Consider the following 25,840-nt stretch of genomic DNA (forward strand, 5'->3'; position numbering starts at 1 on the left):
CAGGGGGCGGGGCTCGCGTAGCGGCGCGTTCCGCGCGGGGCATTGTGGGGAGGGCGGCCGGTGCTGCCGCGGCTGCCATCTTTGCAACTCCTGGCGTTGCGGCCTTGTCGTTGGAGGCGGCCTTCGTGGCGGCCGTCGACCTAAGCGAGCGGTATAAAGTGAGCTGGCTGACCGCTCTCCTTCCCCCGGTCTCGACAGCACGGCCAGCCGGCGTCCGGAGGCGGGAGCGAGGGCGGTGGGACGCGTGCGGGGCCCGAGGCCAGCGGTTAGTCACAGCGTCGCCCGGAAGGATGGGCCGGTCTCGGAGCCGGAGCTCGTCCCGCTCCAAACACACCAAGAGCAGCAAACACAACAAGAAGCGGAGCCGCTCGCGGTCGCGGTCCCGGGACAAGGAGCGCGTGCGGAAGCGCTCCAAATCCCGGGAGAGCAAGCGAAACCGGCGGCGGGAGTCGCGGTCCCGCTCGCGCTCCACCAACACGGCCGTGTCCCGGCGCGAGCGGGACCGGGAGCGCGCGTCGTCCCCGCCCGACCGCATTGACATCTTCGGGCGCACGGTGAGCAAGCGCAGCAGCCTGGACGAGAAGCAGAAGCGGGAGGAGGAGGAGAAGAAAGCGGAGTTCGAGCGGCAGCGAAAAATGTGAGCGCCCGCGGGGGGAGGGGCGGGGCGGCCGGGGGTGGGGGCGGCGGGCGGCGGGGTCGCAGGAACCCGCCGGGAGGGTGCCCCGCGGCCGGGCGGGAGGCCGCGGGCAGCTCGGGCCCACGAGGCGGCCGGGGAGGAGCACCGTGGGGCTTGCGCAGGGCAGGCTCGGAGCGGGGAACGCGATTTTGGCGCGAGAGGAGCCGAGTGCCGGAAGCAGGGGTGGAGCCGGGAGTGCGGTGCGAGCGCGGCTCGGGCCGGGGAGGGCGGGGGTGCGCGCCTGGGGCGGCGTGCGGAGCCCCGCGGCCGGCCGGTGCGGCGCCGGCAGGAGTGCGCCCGCGGGAGCAGGTCGCCGCCGGCCCCGGCGGTCCCGCACCGAAGCCTCCGTTTGGGACCGGGCTTCCGCGGGAATAAGGCGCCAGGGCTCCCGCAGGACACCCCCAGATGCCTTTTCCGTTAGTGCGCTCCTTTTGTTAAAGATGGTCGCGCCTGCGTTTCTTTTTTTTTCTTCGAACCTGCTGGGTGTTTGTCATTTTGTGAGCTGCAGAGACAAAATGCACACACTCGAGACACAAGTACCATGAGTTTCGACACTTGAATGCACCTGCTTAACCACCGTCCCAATCGGAACTCACTCGCGTCCTTACACTTCTTATTTACGTTGCTTTATAATCCTCTGCGGCAAACTTCAGTGCAATCCTGCTGTTCGTTTTCCTTCTTAGTATACTTTTATTTAAAAGGCACTTGCGTATTTGCTTTTACTTTCACATTGCTCACATATAGAACTTAATTTAGGGAAGATCAGCGTCACGGTAAGGTTCCCAGCTTGAAATATAGTTTGGGTAAAAGTATTTTTGAAAGAGTCCTCTCGGGTATTTTTAGACCCAAGAGTAGGTGCAAATAATTCCAAACTGATCTTTTGGTTTTAAAATGCGGCGTTTTGTTTTGGTTTAAGACCATGGTCCTTTGATTCTCTGGGTATTCATTTCCCAAAGTTAGTTTGCAAACTTTCCCTCTTTAACCAACCGTCTTCTTCAGTTCTTGAATTCATGTGTAGAAAAGTGCACATGAAGCAGGAAAGTTAACTGAATTTAGGATTTTCCTGGGACAGATACATGTGTACTGAGTTGTCTAGGGATTTTAAATATAAAAAAAAAATTTTTTTTTAAGATTTTATTTATTTATTTGACAGGCAGGGATCCCAAGTAGACGGAGAGGCAGGCAGAGAGAGAGAGAGGGAAGCAGGCTCCCCGCTGAACAGAGAGCCCTATGCGGGGCTCGATCCCAGGACCCTGGGATCAAGACCTGAGCCTAAGGCAGAGGCTTTAACCCACTGAGCCACCCAGGCGCCCCTAGGGATTTTAAAATTTTATATGTTTGGGTTTGTATTATGTAAATTTTCCAGCAGTGTTTTTTTCTTTTCTTTTTCTTTTTCTTTTCTTTTTTTTTTTTTTTTTAAGATTTTATTTATTTGTCAGAAAGAGAGAAAGCACACGGGCAGGCAGAGAGGCAGGCTCCCCACAGAGCAAGGAGCCCAATTTGCGACTCATTCCCAGGACCCCGGGATCATGACCTGAGCTGAAGGCAGCGGTTTAACCCACTGAGCCACCCAGGCGTCCCCAGCAGAGTGTTTCTGAGAAGCAAAGTTAAGAGGCATAGGACTGGAACACTAATAATACTACAGAGGAAGCAGTACCAGGAGAGTTATTTTGCTGCATACCTTTTTCTCTTTACGTAGAACTGTTGATATATGTATCTGTATATGAAAACCAAATACAAGTAATTGTTTCACAACCTTGATTGTATAGAATCCAGGTTTTTTGGTCTGGAACAAGATCCTTCGCTGTAAAAATGCAGCTCTCAAATGTCAGCAGATGAACATCTGAAAGATTACTGAAGACATCTCTGAGATAATTTTTCCATTTGAAAACAGATGTCCAAAGAGAAATGATTTGCCATTCACTAGAAAGCTAAGACTTGTGGGAAAAATGAAAGAAACCTGGTATGCAAAGAATAATTAGAAGTGTTTAGCAAGCTACACATGAATAGTAGAGACAAAATACAGGGATTACATGAGAAAATTGGGCAGCTGTATAGTTCCAAGTTGACAGAAGGAACGAACTGCCATTAGCATTTATGAAGGGAGGAGAGCTAGCAGACATCTATACTCTGAATTCCTCTGCGCCATGCAGCAGGTACTCCTTAATTTGGTGTAATGTCTTGGAAATAACAGAGGGAACAATGGGAAGACCTAGGTTTTGGAGCCATGAAAATGGGCATAAGTAGTTGTAGGTCTACAAGTCTCTGTAGATTAGCTCATGATTCAGCTAACAATTTATTGAGTATTTAATAAGTGCCAGATACTATCCTAGGTGTTGTTAATATAAAGATAATTGATCCCTGTCCAAAAAGCTTTAATGATTTAGAAGTAGCTACATTATAATACAGTGTGGTAAATTCAGTGATCATCATGTGATCATAAAAAGAGAGATGATGGATAGGTAGGCACCTTCTAAGCATGGTGGGTGGTAGATGAAGAGAAAATAAGAGAGACTGTCAGGCGAGGCACAAGAAGGTTCCTGTGGGCCAAAGTGGAGTCCCCTCCACTCATGGTCTAGTGAAGGAGGGGAGAAGAGGGGAATGGCCCTAAAGAGCGGTTGAACAGTGAACGTCGAGTGGAGCAAGGTGTGTAAGGACTAAAATCATGGAGTGACTGGGGAGGTACATAGTGGCTGGGAATTACGAGAAGTGTCTTGTGTGCCTAATATTAAGGAGCTTGGATTTCATCCTAGAAACCTGAAAAGTTTTCAGGAGGTGAACAGTGTGGGCTTTTTTTTCTCCCCCAAAAACCTGCACGAAATGCTGTAGGATTGATAACTAGTTGCAGTAAAGCCACATAGATGTAGTGAGGTGGTGGTTATTGGAATGGAAAAGAGGGACAGAGTTAAGAAACACTTAGTGCAAATAAAACTGGATTGGAACATACGGGAAATAAAACATGAATGTTGGCTCTCATGTTTCTATTGTGGCTGTTGCACCTCAGCTACCAAATGTCTAAGTAACTGTGTGGCAGACAGTTAAAATGTCAGAAACCTGGTGGATGGAAGACAAGGAAAAATCAAGGGGAGCTTCCATTTGTCACTTGCACTGTGGGCTCTTACATCTGGATATGGTGAGGTTATCTCTGGTTGATACGGGAGACTGAGGCCTGGGAGAAATGTTGGGGAGGAGATGAAATGACCCAGGAAGAGCATGGAGGCAAAAGAGCAGCTGGTTCAGAGGACTGAAAGAACCTTAGGGAATGTTTGTTGGAGGAAGACAAGTGCTTCCTGGAAGCAGAGAAGGGATGTCAGGAGAATGCACCGTGTCCGTGTGCTTGAAGCGATGCAGTGTTAGATGAGAGACCGCCAGACAGCAAAATTAGATTATTCTGTTGGGCTTAACCAATTAGAAAGTTTGGTAATATTGGAAACCAAATTGCTTTGCTCTTTATAGTCGTGAGACCTTGAATAAATCATCTGTGAACTTGATTTCTTTTTCCTGAAACAGAGATACAGGTCTTGCTTATTATGAAGATCAGAAAAATACTGCATTTGCAGTATTGACGTACTTGGCGTACAGTGGGTATCAGTAAATAATGTTGGGTCATAAAATTTATGTACATGGAACCAAATCGAGCCTGGTAAATTTAGGAAGTTATGAGTTACATTAATACTGTGAAAGGTAGACCTTAAGCATTAAACCTTTTTTTCCTCATTTTTGAATAGCTAATTCACATGTTTCAAAATTGAGTTCAAAAGTTCTACCTCTCTCCTGTGTACCAGCCATTTCTTATGTATTCTTTTGAGATGCTTTATGAGTGTTGTATTAACTGTGCATGTTGAAAAACACGGGTGGCTGTAAATGACTTGGAGCAAATCAGTAAATGTTAATGGTATAATAATTTACTGTAGCCTGTGCTAATCTATGTTTGATTATGCTTAATGTTCAACTGCATGACAGATTAAGAGCCTTCTAAATTAAAGTATCTAAACTGAACTGGGATCTATACGAGTGATTCTCAGAATACTTGAAGAGCTCATCTTGAGAGCAAAGAGCAGCTTTTATGTGCAAATTCAGTATGTGGAACTGTGCCTTTTGGGGAAGTTAGGGCTCTAAGACAAAGTATTAGGGCATAAGATCTAGTTGATGTTGATAAAAAAAATTTTAAACAACCAATTTGGTAGTTACATCTTCCCGTATGCTTTTGCCTTTCACTTTTGTCCTGGAGAAACAGTGTAGGGTAGTGTGGTGCTTGAGATGATGAGCTTTAGAGTCCACCTAGGTTGGGAGTCATCTCAGCAAAATGCTGTGAGCTGGAGCCCAGCTAAGAAATTGTTCTTTGCCTGAGGAACGAACCATCAGAGATGTAATCGATGACATGGTGTATAAAGCTGTTGGCACAGTATTTGGTCCCATGTCAATACCAAATTACTGCTGTTTGCTGATGTTATGAAGCACTTCCTAGAAGTAAGCTCCTAGGGTTGAGTCTGTGTTGAAAAATATTTCTATGTATATTATATTTAAAATAATAATATGGCCAGTTGCTGTATACAAAGTCATACTCCGTACTGTATTGCCTGGCCCTTGCTGTTTTAATAGTTGACATTTTAAATTGGTTGTGACTGGTGTGTTTAAATTTCTGAAAGCATGGAGAAAATGGGTGCCTAATGTTTTATATACTAGTTCCATTGAAAACGGAAGCTTCATCAGTGGTACAAATTCTTAGTCGGGGAATGTATTCAGCAGAGGAGCCTGAGGAAAAGCTTAGGGACCCTAACCATCAAGAGAGTGACAGACAGTTCCTGTGAGGAAGGTTCGCAGCAGCGGGTGGGCAGTGACACTAAATGATACTCTGTGAAGTACTTATGAACAAGTGTTTTTTTCCAAGAAAGCTTCAGGATCTCTTATGAGAATGAGTCTCAGAGCTACTTTATCATTGATTATGATAATACATTTTTCATCAGTAATGACAGGCTCATTTTTAATTCAGTTATACATTTTTTGTTTGTTTGTTTTTTTACTTAAGGGAGGGGAGAGGGGAATTGAAGCAATACTTTTCAGGGCAGAAACTGAAAAATTTCTGTAAAAAAATTTTTTTCTGATTACTGAAATGGTAATTTTAACTATACTGAGAATAACAGCAACAACAGAAAATCCCATTCTTGATAAACTTGCAGGGGAGCAGTTTTGCTGTGGCGCCCTGACCTTGCCTGTCTCCACGTGGAACCCAGCAGAAGGGCTTAATTACAGTCATGGTGGTATGTCCTGTGGTTCCTCTAGGAAGAAAGGGAGATAAGCAGCCTGGTGAGAAACTCCACTGGGCCATTTCTCATCCTCCCCGTCTCCTTGGAGGTTGGGACTTTCCCCTTGCCCTCCCTCAGGCTATAAAACTACTGCGCTGTCCTTAGATGGACTCCTTAGCAGCAGAGCTCCCCACTGCTCCCCACTTTTGTGGTCATCTGGCCCCTCGGGTTTGGTGTCCATGAGTGGGACCAGAGAGAGAGCTCACACCGTGCTGATCTGACTTTTGCAGTAAGTAATAAACTGAATTAATTTATTTAGTCTTTTTTCTCCTTACTGACCAACTCTGGAAATGTGGCCCCATTAGCCGTTGTGCTACTGCTGTTACCTAGGGACTGCTTGAAAAACGCTGAATATGTATCAAGTGTCTTCCATCTTTACCAAATTCCTAAGTTGTTTGGCAGTTTTTCTGATGATAATCTAACCTAAAGCCTTCTCCGCTCTTCGCTCTCCTTTTACCTTATATTGAAAGTTTTAGTTGAAACTGTTTGACATTGTCCTTAAGAGTTGAATTGTACCATTTTTGACATTTTAAAATAAAATTTCTTCTTAGGCTTCTTTACATTTACTAATACCATAAGAACCAACTAGCAAAGAAAGTATGTTTGTGGGAGTCCTATATACATCTAAAACTTTGTATTATGTGAACTTAGAGATATATACAAAAGTAGAGAGAATATTATAACCCCAATGTGCCCATCATTCCTGTTCAGCAATTATCAGGTTTACTTATTTCAGCTCATATTTCTCTCTTTGGATGAAGTAGAGAAGCCAGAATCTTTATATTTGAAATGTAGTTTAATTTCTTCTGAAATCACTGCCTCATTTCCTTTAGATATTTCTAGCAATTCATTTTAGTGTTGGGAGTAGCTAGCTTTCTCTTTTATTGAGCTGCTATAAATAAAGGCTCCTTGAAACTACCTTAAACTGTATTTTTTTGGAAGTTCAAAAGGAAAAGGAGCATAGTTACATATTAGGCTTTCGTATCTTTTTAGATAAAAATCAGTAATTTAGTGTTGGGAGGAAATATTTAAGAAACAAGCAACAGAGTCTTCAGAATGGGTATTGCATATATCTACAACCTAAAATTGTATTCTTTCAAGTAGCTACTATCTCCTTGACAGAAAAACAGATTATAAATGCAGGAACTGAAATGAATCACAATGCTAGAGATACACTGGTATTAATATGGTATCACTGAGAATAAGTTAACAGAAGTTGAGAATGAAAGCACTTGAATCAAATTGGCATCAACCCCCCAAAATAGAGTTTAGTTGAAGTGGATTTGGGTGTTTAAAGGTCACTTAGATGCTATAAAGTCTTTACTAAACACGTAAATTGAATGACTGGCTCATACATATTTATGAGTCATCAAAAGATACAAAGGTTACAGTTGTATTTAATTTTGTGGGTTGTGAGAAAGTTGAAAGCATTACTAATAACAAATTGTCTTCTTGGGATTTAGATATACTTCCAGAGCCTCTGAATTTATTAATTTAACACAAATTATTGTCTCATCTAGTGCAGTTTAATAGAAAATACAATGTGAGCTACATCTGTAATTTAAGAATTTCCAGTAGCCACATTAAAAAGAAACCAGTGAAATTAATTTTAATATATTCTCAGTTTTTAAGATGTTGTTATTTTAACATGTAACCAAATACAAATAGCTATTAGATTTCTTATACATTTTCTTCATACTGATCTTCAGTTCAGACTAAGCACATGTGACCAAGGAGCTATCATATTGGGTATCATGGTTTACATGATAATGTGCATGGTTTACACTGTAGTGCCTTGGTAAATGTCAGTATTTTCAGTGCAGAATTTCGTTTTGAGTAATTAAGTTGTTTTCATAATCTCTAAATGTGATTAAAATAATTAAAACAGTATCATGCTTCATTGAACTTTTTATTAGAACTGACAATGTATTTTCACCCACTTTCCCATCTCTTGAAGAGCTTTTAATTGAAAAATCAATTAACCAAAGAAAGAAAAGGTACAGTAAAAGGTGTTTAGGTTCAGGACCTGAATTAAGTTGGCCTGTATTTTCAGTAAAAGTTAACACTACATTGCCTTAGCAGTCCGAATCTTTTTTAGTCTGTATTTATTTTGATTTTGCTAGTGGAAGTGGGGGAGAGGGGTGAACTTTGTCTGAATAGCTTGCTACATAGTACTTTCTTTTGATTTCTGTAGCTTAACCCTTAGACTGAGTGCATTGGCAAATGAGCAAATCTGTACAATTAACAACAGCTTGTCTTTTCATTATGAAGTTGATACCAAAAAAGTAGATTCTTGTTTCAGATTTACTGTAAGTTTCTAAATGAAAACTAATGAACTAAGCTCCTTTCATATACATACCAGTCATTTTGTACTTAGAAAGTGATAGAAAACAGAAATACTTCATACTTACTTGAATTTCTATATCCCTTAATTTGGGTATCTTCTATTTCCTTGAATGTTGCATGAAAATGAATTATAAAATTTTAAAATTAGGCTTTGTGTTTGACAGATTTATATCTTGTTTTGTTAGGTTTACTTATATTATCTGAGTCATTGTTTTTTCCTTTGTTTGCCAGTCGGCAGCAGGAAATAGAAGAAAAACTCATCGAGGAAGAAACAGCACGAAGAGTGGAAGAATTAGTGGCAAAAAGGGTAGAGGAAGAATTGGAGAAAAGGAAGGATGAAATTGAGCGAGAAGTGCTCCGAAGGGTGGAGGAAGCCAAGCGCATCATGGAAAAGCAGTTGCTCGAAGAACTCGAGCGACAGAGACAAGCTGAGCTTGCAGCCCAAAAAGCCAGAGAGGTAACGCTCGGTCGTTTGGAAAGTAGAGACAGTCCATGGCAAAACTTTCAGTGTTGGGTGTGCCTCCTGCTCAGTTCAGAAAGAGATGGAATACAGACTAATTCCTTTCTCATCTAAACTTAACATTGCTGCGAAAGTTAATTTTTTAGCCTTATTCAGAAGTGCTGACTGATATTTAAAAGTTATTTTCATAAAACATATTCAAGGATACTTTTTGATTTAATGAAACTGACTTACATATTTGAGAAGTGTTTGAAACTTTTGCCATGGCTGCAGGACTTACATTCTTTTTTGGGAGGGCGGAGGGAGACAGGGAGCGGTAAAGGGAAAAGGTGAAAATCCGCCTGTGGATGTGTATTCTTCTTCTCTGTGTATCATTCTTACTGCCTAGACTCTGAGAGGCGGTTTGCCTTCAGTCAGATTACAGAGAGCAGGGCCCGACATTGAGTGACAGCACCTGCTTTTGATGCATAGGTTTTCTTGCTCTTCTTTTTGTCCTTTTACCCCTCACCCCCTACCCTAAATCCTGCTTCAACACAATGGACTAATTCTAGCACTCTGATCATAAGGCCCTCCATTTTCCTAATGTGTTTCAAAGAATCTTTTTAGGAAAAATGTCCAGATTATTCATCCACTTTTTTAGTATCTACTAACAACTCCTTTTTTTCTCTAGAGAGTTATGAAGGAACAGGTTGTCCTTGTCTGGAGTCAAGCTAAACACATGATTTGTTTTATCAGCAGCTGGAGCAGAAGTTGAAAATGTCTTTCTGTGAGACAGTAATTTGCTACTGAAGCTTTATGGCTTATTTGCACTGATTACTCCAGGTTCCTAAAACTTGTTGAAAGTCACTGAAACACTTAAGGCAAATTACTTCACGGCCCTGAGTGTCCCTTGACGTAGTTTGCATAATGAATATGAATTCCATTGGTGTATGCCATAGAAAATCCTGTAGTTCTCTTTTCTTGAACTTAAATGTTCGACTCAAAATATGTGTCTCCTATCATTGTTAATCTTGGCCTTATGGTGGACAAGTTGGCATCGTATTAAATCTCTCTTATTTTCCAGTAAGCTTAGCTTTTCAAATGCATTTTCCCTTGTGCTGTCTTTAAGTAGATACATGTGTCTGTATTTGGTAGCTATCACAGACTGTGCAATTGAATGTATGAAATTTTATTTATATCAGTGCTTTTGATAATGAAGATAATTTTGGAGTAATGGTGCTATCTTGTAGCGAGTTATTAATCATAGGAAGATTTTTTTCTCTTCGTTTGCTTTTTGTTTCATATTAACAATTTTTTTTTAACACGGACACAACCCTCTGACAATCTTTCCAAATATTAAAATCATTTGAATATGTATGCTGTGATCTGAGCACTGCCCAAACCATCAAGCAATCTTCATATAGTTTGCATTATAAAATCTCATTAAATTCTCCAATAAAAAATAAATTACAGAATTTTATTTCCGGACCATGCACCCCCTGGATTCCTGAATCTCAGTTCAGACTGTAGATGACAAGATAAGCTGCCTTTAGAAATTGTCAACATCTGAATGTTAAGTCCATTTTCCCCATGGAAGAGCCCTTAGTTCCATGAAGTATGGATTACCATTTGTATTTTTCACTAACAGTAAATGTATTTTTCTTATTAATTGTTTGCCTTAGGAATGATGAATTACATTTTTTGTTCCTTCTTACCATAAACATCTGCATTCCTCAGCTCAGCCTTCCTTGTATGTTGTTTCTTTATAAATGGTTGAGCTGCTGATGCAGGTATTGCCAAGCTAACAGTACAAATCATTTTAAAGAGGAAGCTGGCGCGTATGGCAGCCGAGGAGCACACTCTGCAGGACACTGGACAAGACAGTAAATATTCAACTTTTAATGCTGATTAAAGGAGTATAGGTAAAGAATACGTAGGTATACATAATTGGTGAGACAAATATTCACTTTATTTATATTTTATATATTATTTTTTTAATTTGGTAAATACTATCCAGTTTTGTAGTTGTCCTTGTTGATTTGTGTGATATTAAAGTATTAGTAATAATTGCCAGGAAACTGTCATTAGGGAGGGTTTAGTCGGTTGCTGTTTGGACTGGGAGGGATGATTTAAATTTCGTGCTAGCAACAAATTTTAGTGGCTGCACAGTTTATCATTTGTCAGACAGAAGGTAGCTATATAGCTACCCTCTAAGTCAGATCAAAAAAGTTCAGAGGAAGATTAGTAAATATTTATCAGTAAAAATAAACATTTTGTTTTTCTAACATCTTAACATGTCCTCCCCTTTAGGAGGAAGAACGTGCAAAACGTGAGGAGCTAGAGCGAATACTGGAAGAGAATAATCGAAAAATTGCAGAAGCACAAGCCAAACTGGTATGTATGAAGCATACGTGAAAAGTATTCTGTATTTGCTTTATTTTTTCAGATTTTATGGGATGATTTGTGCTCTATGACTGACATATTTCTTGGAGTTTTCAGGGCCCTTTTCAGGGATTTGAGGCAAGAGCCGGAATGGTTGACTAGATTTTATTAAGTGTCTTCCAGAGGAATCTTAACTGCGGCTATCCAGAAATTCTATATATGGAGAAAATTCTAAGATTTGCAGTGGTTTAAGACCGGTTTTCTGGGAGATTTGGACTAACCCCACTCCAAAGTTTTTCTTTTACATTTACGCCTAAACAATAACAGCAAAGGTTTTGGAAGTATTTAAACTAAAATGCAGCATTTCACTTCACATTAGTTACCCTGTTTACTAGGTAAAGTAGGTAGCATATGTTTGGTAGTAAGTGTATCAGACTAATAAGCTCTTTTCCTATTCCAAGTTACAATCTAGCAAGGAATATGGAGACTGAAGTAATTATAACCTGGGAATATAAAAGGTGATTCAGAGCAATTTAAACATTTTAATAAAGAAGCCAATATAAGAATATTGAGGTAGTTTTTTAAAAAATAGAAAAAGAACTAATCTGTTTTTTTCCTCTCAGTTCTGTTTTTTAGTGCTTTCTGAGTTTTTGGTTTGTTTCTTTGTTTTTAGCACAGACTAGTATTTGAAGTGGAGTGAAAAAGTAGAACAAAAATTTTGATGTCCTAGGTTTTTCCATTTAAGAGTATATACTTTGAAGCAGTCTCTGTATGATAAAGTAAGCTAGAATTAAAGGACTGTGGATATAAGGAAGCCAAAAAACAAAAGGAGAATGGGCTTTGGAAGGAAAAATTTCTTTTTCCCTTGAAGGTAGCATATAGGAATTCTCTTTCACAGTAAGAATGTAAGTCAGAGATGGAAGGAATCTTAGGGTGAATAGGGGATGAGTGCTGTCGAGTGCCCAGGACTAGAGACATGGCCCAGGAGGTAGTCTTGGTTCTAGACATCTTCAGAAGTTTTGTCTAGTTAGAAATGTGTTGAGACTGTAAGAGACACTTGCTGCCAAGTCATACTGTTGACTTGGAGGGTGGGGAGCAAGTTGTAAGCACCAGGTGGATGATTTAGAGAAAAAGAAATTCTAGTGACTGTTGATAAAGGCACTGAAAAGGATCGGAGTTGGGCTAAGTCATTAATTGACACTGAATCCCAAGGAGAGTAGGGGTGAAGGAGAAGGACCATAAGTAATGTGTCCTATAGTTGATACGGTAACTTTTTACATAACCTTAAAACTATGGAGCAATTAATTCTAAAGCATGAGATTTTAAAAGATAGCATACCCCAGAGAAAAGCCAGTACTGGAAATACCTGAAGCAACTTAGCATGATGACACTATGGATTCTTCGCTAATACTGCTGTCCTGGCTATTAAAAAGGCTGGCATGAAAATACCTTAAAACCTCTTAAGGTAGCAAAAGCCCTGTGAATGGTGATGCACTGTGAATGGATGAGGAGTAATTATAAGATATATCACTACATGATCATCAGTTAGTCTGTGATCATACCTTTTTTAGTAATGCTGTATGAGAAGAAAAGCTCAGTGTCGGTAGGAAGGAAGGAAGGTGGAAAGAAGGAACCTTAATTTGAGTTTGGAAGGTTGAACTTGAAAGGTAAATACAGAGTGGTTTTTAAGGCACGGATATTTCCAGAAAGGAGGAACAGTATAGTTGGTATTTAACATGGTGAATCAGAATTGCCAAGCAGGTGGAACAGAATTCCCGTTAAGAGTGTGATAAAAAATTCGTTAGCCTGGTGAGTTCAGTTTTTGGGTCTCCTGGAATGCCAGTGACCTACAGAGCAGAGCTCCTCAACTTGTTAGATCCTGCCGAGAGATCCCTTCTGATCTGGGCTGTCTGGTGCCTAGGGGAACTTGGTTGGGCTCTTTATGTTCCTTTTGGCAGCTTTCTTTGTTTACCAACATGGATCTTAAAATTAAAAATATGACTTCTGTATGTCATTACTGGGAAAAGATTAGCAAGCTTACTCTAGAGCAGTGCTTCTTCGCAAGTGGTAGTAATTGGCCAATTTTTGTTCTTGTCTTTTAATCCTAATTTGTCTCAGACCTCTACTTTGCAAAATATAATTAAGATAAGTTACTAGAAAAATGAGGTCAAGTGGCTATAAAAGCTTCTTAAACACTTCTGGTTTCTACATATCTTGTTATAGATCCATTATAGTTTGCAGACTGTTGCTGATTCATGAGCTGTACTTAGACTAGTGGTGTTCTAGAACATTTGAGCTTGATAGAATAGGTTATATAGTGACATTATTTTGACTGCATGTTATCCGTAGACTTTAGTGAAAAGATATCTTGGAGAAACGAAGTTTGAATTTGAGAATATTTGGTAAGGATTTGGACAGAACTCATAGATTTCCTATATATTATAAAGTTGAAGTTTAAGAAATTATTGTCCACGTTGGACAAAATTAATTTTTACTTGGTTCTGTTGGCAGTGAGTCATAGGCTTGCAGGGAAAGTGGAGCATCCTTTGTGTTGGAGAAGACCAGGAAATGTTGCTGCATAAAGATGCCAGGCACATATGGGATTTCTTTAGTTTTTGTTCATTCCTTATCCTCTCGATTTTGAGCAAGTTTGTTTTTATCTTTTTACCAATTTATTAGGAAATATTACATGGTCTATATTGAATGTTCCATTAGAAGAGTAGGTATTTAAGAAAGGAAGGAGAGTGTGCTAGTGTTGTAGGTAGCATGGGACTTGTCCTGGTTATGTCAGTAGTGCTCATTTATCTTGTCGCACCAGCAGTTCCGTTTGCTTTGTGACGTCATAAATATGCTGGAAATGTGGACCGCTGCATTGTATGAGGAGAAGAAAGTGGTGCATTCTTCCTTCTAGAGGGCAAGGGAGAAAGAGGCAGTAGTCAAGCTTAACTATTCACATAATCTGTACTGAGACGTTACTGTGTCTGAAAAGCAATTTGGAAATAAAAATGGACAAGAACTTAAGTTCTCTTGAAGTATTTACTGTATTAATGGTGGAGTCAGGGACAGTCCCAGGAAAAGTTAAAAGTAATAGGAAAGTATTTGGTAGTGGGATGTGTGGTAATTGGCGTAACTGCCTCAGGGTGGCCTGGGAACCTCCTGGAAAAAACCCCATGAGCCCAACCTCAGTGGCCTGTGAGGAATTGAATTTACAGTGGGTGCAGGAGTGTGAGGAAATGAAGCCTGGCAGAGGCCTTTTGGGGATTTTGTGGAATTAAAGGCAAGAGTGTGTGGGCTCTCCGAGGATGGTGGGCTAGGCGCAGTAATAGCTATGGTGGTAAACCAAATTTCTGTGTAGTAAGAAGTTTGTGGGATAAGTAATGGTAGACGCTGTCTGAAAGTAGATTAAAGACAGGTTGGAAAAGATAGTACCCTGGGGGAGATTTCTTAAACAACATAACCATGAAAGAATAATGCAACAATTTCTTACATGTCAGTAAAGAAGACTGACTCCCGCATGGAAAAAGTGAAAGATATACATGAGAATTTACACAAGTAGAATGAAGAGTGCTATAATCAATTCTTGAAAATACATCCCAGTATCCCAGCTTCTGTAGGAAAACTAAGAAGTGACTCCCCCCGCCACACACACACGCTTTTCTTTTTCTGTATAAGTAAATACCAATAGAAAAGACTTTTTTTTTTCCTCATTAGCACCAAGTTTTGGCAAGAATAAGGTATAGAGAGACCTTTTCTATGGTAATGGAGGGAGTGTGTAATGGCCCATAGCCATTTTAGAAAATAGGACTGAATCAGTAAATATCAGCAACCTTAAATCTGTTTCTGAGAATTTATCTTGTGAAAACTGCATCAGATGCAAATAAGGTAATACAGAAAAAAATTCTCACCATGTTATTTAGAATAGTGAAAATTTTGCAGGTTTATAGATGAAGTATAACCTGTGCTTATAGTTGGCTTTTCAGTAGTCTAAAAGTATTTGGTAATACAGGGCAAAAGGCTAAAAACAAAATTATGTATACATGATCTTGCTAATTTGAAAAGTATACTTGCACAGTTTAGTAGATGGAAAAATATGCCAAAATGCTTAGTAGTCTCTATTGTGAGACTTATATGTAACTGTATACTTTTATCCAGTTCCTATATTTTATACAACTAACATACATCACTTTCATGATCACATAAAAATAATTACGAAAGTAAATATAAACCACTCTTCAATGGACTTATAAGTAGGTCCTTGTGACAAATGTTCACATTGATTGCAGTAATGACGGTAATGAGGACTGCGTTAGCTTAGCCACATGGGCTCTCTTGTATGTGAAATTCTTTTCTTTTTTATTTTTTTTATTTATTTATTTTTTAAATTTTATTTATTTGAGAAAGAGTGTGGGCGGGGAGGAGATAGAGAAGCAAGATCCTTGTGAGCAGGGAGCCCAATGTAGAACTGCATCCCAGGACCTGAGATCATGACCTGAGCCGAAGGCTGACGTTTAACCTGACTGAGCCACCCAGGTGCCCCCCCGTATGTAAAATTTTTATGAGGTGTTCCAGACCGAGGGTAGTTTTTGTGCACATTCCAAATTGTTTGTCAGGATGCTTGATTTTATTGGTTCAGTAGGAGGCAAAAGAATATTACTCAACACGTTTTATTCATAACATCAAACAAGAATTAATTCACACGTGGTTTGGCTTGACTGGATTTGGCCTTTTGGCAGATTGGTTTCTAGTTCTGGCTTAGTATTGGCAGTACATAACTATCTTCAAATATTTGAAAGGCCCTTGTTAATACAAGGGAGAATTTAAACTTTTTGAAGAAATGTTAAAAATGATACCTAAAAATTTTTTTGCTCCTCTTTTCCATACACATTTTTTGTGATGTGTCTGGGAAAAGCCCAGGTATTATTTTGAAATGTGTAAGAATCTTACTTACCCAGAAAGGGAAACAGACTAAGAAAAGTGATAGGAGTTGCTTGGAATTAAATGTCATTTCCGGAGGCTGTATCAGTAGAAAATGGCCTTCAGGTTATTCACTGGTGAAGGAAGATGGTAGTAAAATGGAACCTGGTTACTTTGCATGTGAATACTTGAACTATAATAAGAGACTGACAATTTCTAATACAGTTATAAAAATTACTACATTATGATGATATAAAATTAATTTTAACTGGGAACTTTTGATTTTTATTTTTTTAAGATTTATTTATTTGAGGGAGAGAGAGAGTATGAGTGCACAGGCTGGAGGGCCAGGGAGAGAGAATCCCCAGCAGACTCCATGCTGAGCACAAGAGCCTAATGGGGGCTCGATTTGGTGACCTTGAGAGCATGACTTGAGCTGAAACCAAGAGTTGGACACTTAACTGACTGAGCCATCCACATGCCCTCGAAGTTTTAAAATATATGCAAATCATAAGTCTACAGTGTATTTTTGCTCCTTAATAATGAAAATAGTTTTCTCCTTACCCACTTGCAAAATAGGGGATTTACCATGTTCATCATTGCTTTGAGAAATGAAAAAAAATAGGACCATCTGTAGAAGTTGATTATATGTGAAAAGTGTTCCACCAACTTAAGGTAGATCTCACTTTGCAATTTAGAAATTTCTCTGGAAAATAACCCCCCCACCAACAAAAAACCCATGTGGTATTATGTCCTGATCTCTGAAATCTCTGAATGTTACCTAATGTGTCCCCAAAAAAGGGTCTTTGCAATTATGATCAAGTTAAAGATCTTGAGTTAATCCCACATCATCCACCGTGCTCTTAATGCCATCATATGTATCGTTACAAGAAGAAGGCAGAAGGAGATTTTTTTTACCACACTGTGCATACAAAGGAGAAGGCTAAAGACAGAGCAGAGAGAGATTTGAAGATTCTGGCCTTGAGGATTGGAGTGATGTGGTCAGAAGACAAGGAATCCAGGCAGCAACCAGGAGCTGGAAGAAGCAAGCAATAGGCTTTCCCCTCAAGCCTCCTGAGGGAGCATAGCCCTGTTGACACTTCAGATTTTGGACCAGTGATCCAGATTTTGAATTTCTAGCCTCCAGAATAATTTTACATTGTTTTGAGCTACATAGTTTGTGGAAATTGGTTGCCTAAAAATCTGGAAGTGGTTTCGAAGTTGGACAGAGGTTGGAAGAGTTCTGAAGCATATGATAGAAAATACCTAGACTGCTTTAAAAAATACTGTCGGTAGAAATACGGACTTCAAAGGTGCTTCTGGTAAGGGCTTAGACAACAAATGAAGATGTTACTGGACGCTGGAAGGGAAGGGAGGTCCTCATTGTCTACTGGTGGAAAACCCGGCTGGACTGTGCCCTACAGCTGTGTGGAAGGTGGAGCTTGTAAGGGTTGAAATTGGTTATTTAACTGAAGGTATTTCTAAGTAAATATATACTCTAAGTATAAAGTGTTGCGTACAGCCTGCTTTCCTCTGGTAGTTGATAGTAAAACTCAAGGAGATAAATAGATAAATAAACTGATAAATTAAAAAGGAAAGAGCACTTGATGTTTGGAGGAAATTTCAACCTATCTAGATTACAGAAGATGCTAAAGTTGGTTATTACTGTTAGAAAAACTCTGGAAAGAAGACCAAGATTATGACTGGACAAGCCATTTGCAAGGGCTGAAGAGATTATGCATGTGACTCATAGGTATAGGTTCCCTCAGCCACTTTAGCAAATGCCACGAGTAAATGAGATTTATCCAGGAAAGATCGTTGAGGAGCCTCTTGTCTAATGGCCTGCCAGATGTGGGAGATCCACAGTGTTTTCAGGGTTGCTGTATCAGCAGAAACCCTGCCAGCTTGGACTGAAAGGGACAGGAGGACACAGTGATGAAAAGACTGTTAAGATTCCCAGTAGACTTCCATACAGGAAAAGTGACATGAGCACAGAACAGAGAGAGATGTGAAGATGCTGGTCTTGAAGATTGGAGCAATACATGTGGCAAGCCAGGAAGTCCTGGCAGCCGTTAGAAGTTCAGAGAGGCAAGGAGCACATTCCCTCTGAGAACCTGCAGGAGGAAGGTGGCCCTGTCAACACCCTGATTTTGTTCCAGTAATAATGATTCGGGACTTATTTGCCTCTGGAATAAATTTCTGTTCTCTTAAGGTATCCAGTTTGTGCAGCTTTGTTACAGTGGCTACAGGAAACTAATACAATCGGAAAGAGAACGGACCTTCTTTACTACAGTGAGCATAGAAAAGTTAAAAGCACAGTATTTAGGACAGTTAATATTGATGTATTTACACATTGTAAGAAACAGGCAAATATGGCATGGCATCAAATGTAAATGTCAATCAGATATTTTAATTTGGGCGCCAGGGTGGTTCAGTGGGTTAAGCCTCTGCCTCAGGTCATGATCTCAGGATCCTGGGATTGAGCCCCACATCGGGCTCTCTGCTCAGCAGGGAGCCTGCTTCCCCTTTTCTCTCTGCCTGCTTGTGATTTCTGACTGTCAAATAAATAAATAAAATCTTTTTTAAAAAGTATAAATATTTTAATGTGAGGGTGGTGGCTCAAGTCAGTTAAGCTTCTGCCTCTAACTCAGATTAGGATTCTGGGTTCATGGAACCGAACCCTGTGTCAGGCTTCCTGCTCAGTGGGGAGTCTGCTTCTCCCTCTACCCCTGCTGCTCCCCCTGCTTGTGTGCCTGTGCTCTCTCTCTCTCTCTTTGTCTCCTCAAATAAAATCTTTTAAAAACTATTTTAATTTGAAATGAAATGGGGGAGTTATGGAAGGATGTGTAGTCAGTGAGAGGCATGTTTCTAGTTGATACGATGAAAAGTTCATTTAAGGTATTTTCAGCAACAATTTTTTAAAAACTTTTGGATGTTAGTGTATTAGCATCGTATAGGGTGGCTTGAAGGACATTGTCAACCAGAAACCCACTGAAAAACCCATCCGAAGATGGGGCTTGATTGGTAAGGTGGCTGTAGGAACCAAAGAGAGAATGAACTTGCTGAGTGATACAGTGAGAGGAGGAGGAAGGAGGAAGTGGAGGAAAAAGGAAGGGGAGAAAATCTGATAGAGGAACCAGAGAAGATGCCGTCTTGCTGACAGCCACGTGTCAGCAAGCACTTCAGAAACTTCCACAAAAGCGAAAGAACGACCAAGACAAACGGAAGAACTGAGTTGAAAGAGAATTGGGGGTATAGAAGATTAAAAGAGCTGCATCTGGACGAGATCATTTTTTGTGAAATTTTAGGACATAAATGATAAAATGCTGAAGGTTTGAGATTGCTCTTCTGGCAGTTTCCCAGAGCTGTCTCCAGACCTCTGGAGGACAGGGATTCTTGTACCGAGGATCCCGTGTCAATCTCAGTTGTCCATTCCTTGTCCTTTCCTTCTTGAAGCCGTTCGTTGTCTCCGCATCAGGTAATACTCAGTCTCAGGAGATGTCACACTGGGTTGAAGTTCCAAAAATATATTTAAGATTATAAACATATTTAATAACTGGGCAATTAAATTGAGAAGGAAAGGGGCTAGGAAGAGTGGCTGGTGATAGGCATTCTTTTTAGATGGTAGCTACTATCTTATAATGACAGTATGCACTGTAAGAGTTAATTGTCAGAATGACCAAGTTGCCATGGGTAGGGATTGCTTTTTTTAATCCTTTTGTGTGTTACTTTTTTAACCTTGTATATTAATAAGTTTAGAACATTCTACTGATCTGTAGTTTGCTAAGGGTCAGAATTAATTATATCAAATTTCTTTTTAATATTTTCTCATTGCTTAGCTGAAGTGGGATATACATTACTCTTGTTATAGAGGGGAGGATGAATCATAGAATCATAAACGGCGGAGTGGAATAGGTATGTGTCTGGGAAGGTTAAAATGTAGAAACCCACTACTATTTCCGTGTAGCGGCAGGATTTCCTAATTGGAATACTTTTCATTCTTGCCTATCGTTTTTGTAATTCCTTCTGATACCAAATACTTCTCTTTGTATTTTTAAAACTTTATAAAATTTCATATGCATTTTGAATAGAGGGTAGATTTCCACATCAGGATCACCTTGATGCACAGTATTCTAGAACATGTGAGAAGGAAAAGGCTTAGGAAAGAATAATTTTCTTAAAGATCTAATTTATTTTTTTGAGAGAGACAGATGGTGAGAGAGAGAGCACAAGTGGGGAGGAAAGGGAGAAGCAGGCTCCTCTCTGAGCGGGGACCCTAATGCAGGCTTAATGCCGGGACCCTGGAATCATGACCCCTGAGTCAGGCAAACAGACACTTAACCAACTGAGACACCCAGGTGCCCCGGAAATGAGTGATTTTAATAAAGGCACTGGGCCCTCTGGGTAAAGGCGGAGTGGGGCAAAAGGTACTGGGAGAGTAAATAGGTCCTCCTGCTAGAATGGCCTGTTTTGCTCTCAGGTATTTCATCTCACCAGTCACTCTTCGGAATGGAGGTGCAAGGTTGAAGGCCACCTTTGTGAGGGCTCGGGACTCATGGTGTAGGAAGGCCTACCCTAATTTCGTGGCTCTGATATGGTGGATGTTAGCTTTTTCTTGGGCCTCTGTGATGTCCATCATGGAACCCATGTAACAGAGCTTAGTATTGTCCGTCTGTATGCGGACCCATACACATTACCCCACCCCTGGCATAGTGCTTGCTTTTGCATACGTTCGAAACAACAGAAGGCTAGAGGAGGAGGAGTGCATGTTTCGCAAGTGGGGTCATCAGGAAGGAAATGGCATGTCAGATTACAGAGGGAGGCTCAGGTTTAGAAGAATACTTAGCAGAGAAGGTGTAGGTTCAGACCTCACAGACGGATTTTCATCATTTGAGAAAGCACTATATTAAAATAGGCTTTGGGTTTTGCTTAGCTAGTCTGTCTTTGCTGTGGTGTAATTGAATAGCATTTATGCTTCGTTTAAAGCTGTAATGGAACAGAATACAAATATTTATACATAAAGACAGGATATATTCACCTGCTCTCTTCATTTTTAAAAATCATTTCATTATCAGGTACTTACAATAGGCACTATATGTTTAACACTAAGGGAGAACCAGAGAAATTCTGGCATCCCTTACACACACACACACACACACACACACACTCACACTCTTTTATCTCCTGTATTTGTAGACGTCACTGAAATTGAAACTTGTTTTTTCTTTACCCAACCTAAAGTTAATTTCAGTATAGAATTAGTATTTCCTATCGATGAAGGAAATGACTTTGCTTTAAAAATCTTGCTTGTTTTTAATTTAGGTCATGGGATCACATCATTCAAATTAATTTTTCAGAAAAATAAGTGGTTATATCTTTTTCCCCCATCCACCTACTTTTCATTACCATGTCTAAAGGGTATATTCAGTTATGTTTTTTGTCTTTTTTAGAGTTTAAAATGCATATTTTAGCATTTATAAATACACGTATTTTTATTCTCCCCTTTTTGCAGAGAAATAGTATACTATATATAGACTGTTTGGGACTTTGTTTTTCTTAACAGTGTAACTTGGGGATTTTTCCATTTCAGTATGTAGTGATTCCTATTTTTTGTTGTGTTTGTTTTAACTACACGGTATTCTATTGTATAGATTTTTCCATAGTTTAGAAGTCCCATGTTGGGGAATATTTGGGTGTTTCCAGTCTTTTGAAAGCTACATTGCTTTAAAAAAACGTTGTTCAATTTTGCATGTATGCAAGTGTTATTTATAGGATCTATTCCGGGAAATTCATTTACTGGGTAAAAGCATTATGAAGATAGAGCTTTGGTAAGTAGTGCCGAAGTACTCTTCATGAGATAGCAGTGTGTATCTCTGGAATTTGTCAGTGTGATAGTAATTTTAGATTTCTCTTAAGGGTTAGGTGTGATGTTCAGATCCTTCTCAAGGTTCTAACCTGCTTTTCTAAGGGCTGAGTTGGAAGAGTAGGGAAGAGTGAGTCTCAATGTTAATAGTCATAAGGGTTTCTCAGGCACACGGACACACAGTGAAGATTCTTTACCTTGATTTAATCGCACTTTGCCAAACTCTTACCCAAATGTCTGATGATTTGTTACAAGTGGATAAAGGAATTGGCATATGAATTCCTAAAGATGATCAAAGGCAGTTAATTCTTTTCTCTTGTAATAATCAGTGGAAGTCTAAGCGCCAGAGTGGTGGTTTGAAGTGGGTGTACAGGTAAGGCTTCGGTAGGGGGGAGGAACGCACGAGCAGAGGAGAGGGGAGGCAAGATAGAAACCGAGCATGATTCGAGAAAGAACAGTGTGTAGTGTATATACAGTGAGAGCCAGATTATAGAAAGTCTTAAATAGTTTGCTCGTTTGGGAAGTTAGTCCATATATTGCACATGGTGGAAGTCACTAGAAGCTTGAGGGCATGGAGGAACAAAATGATGTTCCAAAACGGTGAGACTTGGTAGCATATTCTGTGGGGTGGATGAGGAGACTGGGAACACAGAAATCCCGTGAAGTGTCTGAAGGAGGTGGGGCCCCGCGCTGGTGCGGTGGCGGTGCACATGGAGCTGCAGGTGAGCCGTCGCCGCGGAAGAGAGAGCATGAAGGAGGTGATAACCGACGGGTTGGCTGTTTGCCCCTGTCCGGGTGGAGGGAGGAGACAGAAGACAGCTGCAGAATATGCGTGGTGGTAGGGAAGGTCATAGAAAGGGCTAATTTATTCTGTGGTTAGGTTTGGGGGATTTGAATCTTGGACATGTTGAACTTTGAAGGTTCCCAGAGGTCTCCCTGATGTGTGTCCAGTAGCTACGCCTATTAGCCAGCTGTAGCTTAGGGACAAGATCTGAGAGATGGAAGATCTATTTCATCTGTCTGTTGGGTTTTCCATCTTGCCAGCTGACCACATTCTCAGTTTTTTAAAAACTTGGATCTTGGGGCGCCTGGGTGGCTCAGTGGGTTAAAGCCTCTGCCTTCCGCTCAGGTCATGATCCCAGGGTCCTGGGATCGAGCCCCGCATCGGGCTCTCTTCTCCTTGGAGAGCCTGCTTCCTCCTGTCTCTCTGCCTGTTTCTCTGCCTACTTGTGATCTCTGTCTATCAAATAAATAAATAAAATCTTTAAAAAAAAAACAAAACTTGGATCTTTATCTTTGACCTTTACTTGGTTACAGTGGATTTTTGCCTTACTGTCTGTCTATCTTTTTGTCTACATCCTCACCATCTTAAAGTAAAACAGACCTCTTTGTGTTACGTTGGTATATAAAAGTCAGGTGTTTGGTTTGTTTTTTGTAAACATTTTATGTTGCATACCAGAGTCCGTCACCTTTCCTGTCCTCTGCCATAAAGCCTGTAATGCAGTCACATTGAATGTTACTATTTCTGAACAAAAAGCCTATCAGTGCAGATAAACATGAGTGAACAGGTGGAGAGCCTTAATGTTTTGAGTCACCAGTGTTTCGTGTTAACGTGGGAGGGGAGAAAATTTTTGAAAGACCTAAGTTCAAATGAACAGAAGAATGAATAAAGAGGTCATTAAGCATTGTAGTTCTGACCGTCTAGAAAACCATTTTAGTAGAATAGTGGAGATGGAAGCAATGACTTTAAAATCGGACTTTGGGAATAGGAAAGCATTCAGAGGATGCAGTGAATGTTTTTAAATTGAAGGTCAGATAGTGATTTTCCTGAGGTTTAAAACCCCAAATTAGAGCAGGTTTTCTCAACCTTAGGCCTGTTAACATTGAGGGTTAGATAATTCCTTGTTGTTGGCGGCGGCGGCGGGGGGTGGGGTGGGGGTGGTGACTTGTGCATTGTCAGATATTTAATAGATGCCTGTCCTCTGCCCACTAGAAGCAGGAGCCACCCCGCCCCCCTCCTCACACATACCCTCCCACACCATTTCTGACATCGAGATCACCAGCACATGTTGCCTTAATGTTCCTTGAGATGGGAGGGGTGAGAAATAAGGCTGTGGGTGTGGGGGTTGGTGGGGGCAGCAGGGAGAGACTTGATGAGGAGGGAGAAGGAGAATTGCCTGAACTTTTTTTTTTGGTGACGACGGGAAATGTGTATACAATACAGCACAGGAAGAGAGTTGGTTGTGGAAGACTGAAGGAGTTGAAGCCCTGCAGAAGTTAATTATGCCAGTGTCCACTTGAAAGGGAAAAAAAGCATTTTGTAGTCACCTAGGTGAAAAGGGTCTTGAAGTTTTTTCTCTCCAGAGAAAGGGGTCCTTAGTATTTCTTGGTTGTATATTGATAATGTTTTGTAGCCCCAGTAGAGATTTTTCTCTTTAAACTCTTTTATGTCTTTCTAATGATAAATCTGTAGTAATTGATAGATGACCTGCTCTTTGGGTAAATCTATGCCTTTATTCATGATTGAAAATCTCTTCATCTGATGCACTGAAAGTGTCAGTAGGACAAAATCTATGCTGATCTTAAAACATGATTTTGAAATTGCCATTTTCAAAATAGGTAAGTGCTTTTTTTTCTGATTTTTCATAACAAAATCGGAAAATGTAGGCAGAATTAATAAGAAGTTCTTTTCTAATTCCTCGTTGTTTTTTCCTTGATCACTTTGTGTGTGACCGTAGGAGGGTTTTATTCAATATACTGTTGTTTGTAAGCGGTCACATGGTCTCCCAGTATTACTATTAGAAGACAAATTCACAGAAGGTTCTGATGTTTACTTTTTACTTTCAGGCTGAAGAGCAGTTGAGAATTGTTGAAGAACAAAGAAAGATTCATGAGGAAAGGATGAAACTAGAACAAGAGCGACAACGTCAGCAAAAAGAAGAACAAAAAATTATCCTGGGCAAGGGGAAGTCCAGGCCCAAACTGTCCTTCTCACTAAAAACCCAGGATTAAATCGCAAACTGAACTTTTTACAAAGAAAAATGGAAAAACTTTGTATGGTAGCTTCATGTTGAAGTGGTTTTTTTGTTTTGTTTTTGTTTTTTTTTGTTTTGTTTTGTTTTTTGTTTTTGTTTTTTGTTTTTGTTTTTTTAATTCGGAAAATCTGGAAAAGTTCGCTTGTTCTAATAGGGGCTATGCTCTGCATTCCTTTTTATCCCCCCCCTTAAACTTCCATTAAGTCAGATCCTTATCAGATCATTGTTGTCTTCTAGAAAGTGATCTATTTTTCATCTGTTTGGATTCTGTATTAGTGATCTGAAGAAGAGCAGATCACTTTGTAAACTGGATGGTCTGATAAGGTTTTTACTGACCCATTGACTTCAGAGTTATACTCTGTCTATTATTACATCATAATGCTGGTTTTGCTGACTTTTTGTTTTTTTATATATTTATAAAAAAAGAAAAAGTTGGAAATTGCATTGGACGCTCCCAGGGTGTTACTGGACCTCTGTGGTGTATTGTTAAACCAGTGTCCTTGTGAGACTGTTGCTCTTGATGTTCCTGATACAGGTAAGGAAACCGTTGGTCAGCTCTGGTACAAAATATATATACATTCAGTATTGTCTCTGTTCAGTTTGTTTTTATTTCATTGACAAAATCAAACCAGCATTCCCCATTGTGTAAATAAATGATTTTGCTGAATAAAGTAAAGTCTTAAATTCATATGTTGAAGCAATTTTTTTTAAAGTTCTGTTAAGTCTTAAAGAGGGTGGTTTACTTTTTGATGGTCAACAGTTTAGAAATCCTAGAACTATACTCTATTTCCTCATTTATACTTTTAACGTAGGATTTATATGTACATTAAATATACTCCTGGACTAGTATTTAATGGCTATTTTTACAAATACCTAATT

General features: G+C 40.1%; 1 protein-coding gene across 3 annotated transcripts; it reads left to right on the forward strand.

The window, feature by feature from the left end:
- On the forward strand, positions 1-25,649 carry ARGLU1 (arginine and glutamate rich 1). 3 transcript variants are annotated; one of them, XM_059144629.1, is made up of 4 exons: positions 20-637; positions 8,560-8,785; positions 11,078-11,161; positions 24,774-25,649. In XM_059144629.1, the coding sequence occupies exons 1-4, from the start codon at positions 291-293 to the stop codon at positions 24,936-24,938; spliced, it is 822 nt and encodes a 273-aa protein (XP_059000612.1). In that variant the 5' UTR covers positions 20-290; the 3' UTR covers positions 24,939-25,649. The 3 variants fall into 3 exon arrangements, 2 of the variants coding, with proteins under 2 accessions (XP_059000614.1, XP_059000612.1); XM_059144631.1 differs by lacking the exon at positions 24,774-25,649 and having other exon boundaries at positions 1-637; positions 10,593-11,138; XR_009347097.1 differs by lacking the exon at positions 24,774-25,649 and having other exon boundaries at positions 5-637; positions 8,560-10,650; positions 11,078-11,138.
- The last annotated feature ends 191 nt before the right edge of the window (positions 25,650-25,840 follow it).

Source organism: Mustela lutreola, chromosome 13 (assembly GCF_030435805.1).
Source record: "Mustela lutreola isolate mMusLut2 chromosome 13, mMusLut2.pri, whole genome shotgun sequence".
NCBI lineage: Eukaryota > Metazoa > Chordata > Mammalia > Carnivora > Mustelidae > Mustela > Mustela lutreola.

Excerpts from the sequence above, each read along its gene's own strand:
- ARGLU1 (XM_059144629.1), top strand. The coding sequence starts at position 291 with ATGGGCCGGTCTCGGAGCCGGAGCTCGTCCCGCTCCAAACACACCAAG. Across the intron at positions 8,786-11,077 it reads CAGCCCAAAAAGCCAGAGAG|GAGGAAGAACGTGCAAAACG; the intron begins GTAACGCTCGGT and ends CCTCCCCTTTAG. Across the intron at positions 11,162-24,773 it reads CAGAAGCACAAGCCAAACTG|GCTGAAGAGCAGTTGAGAAT; the intron begins GTATGTATGAAG and ends TTTTACTTTCAG.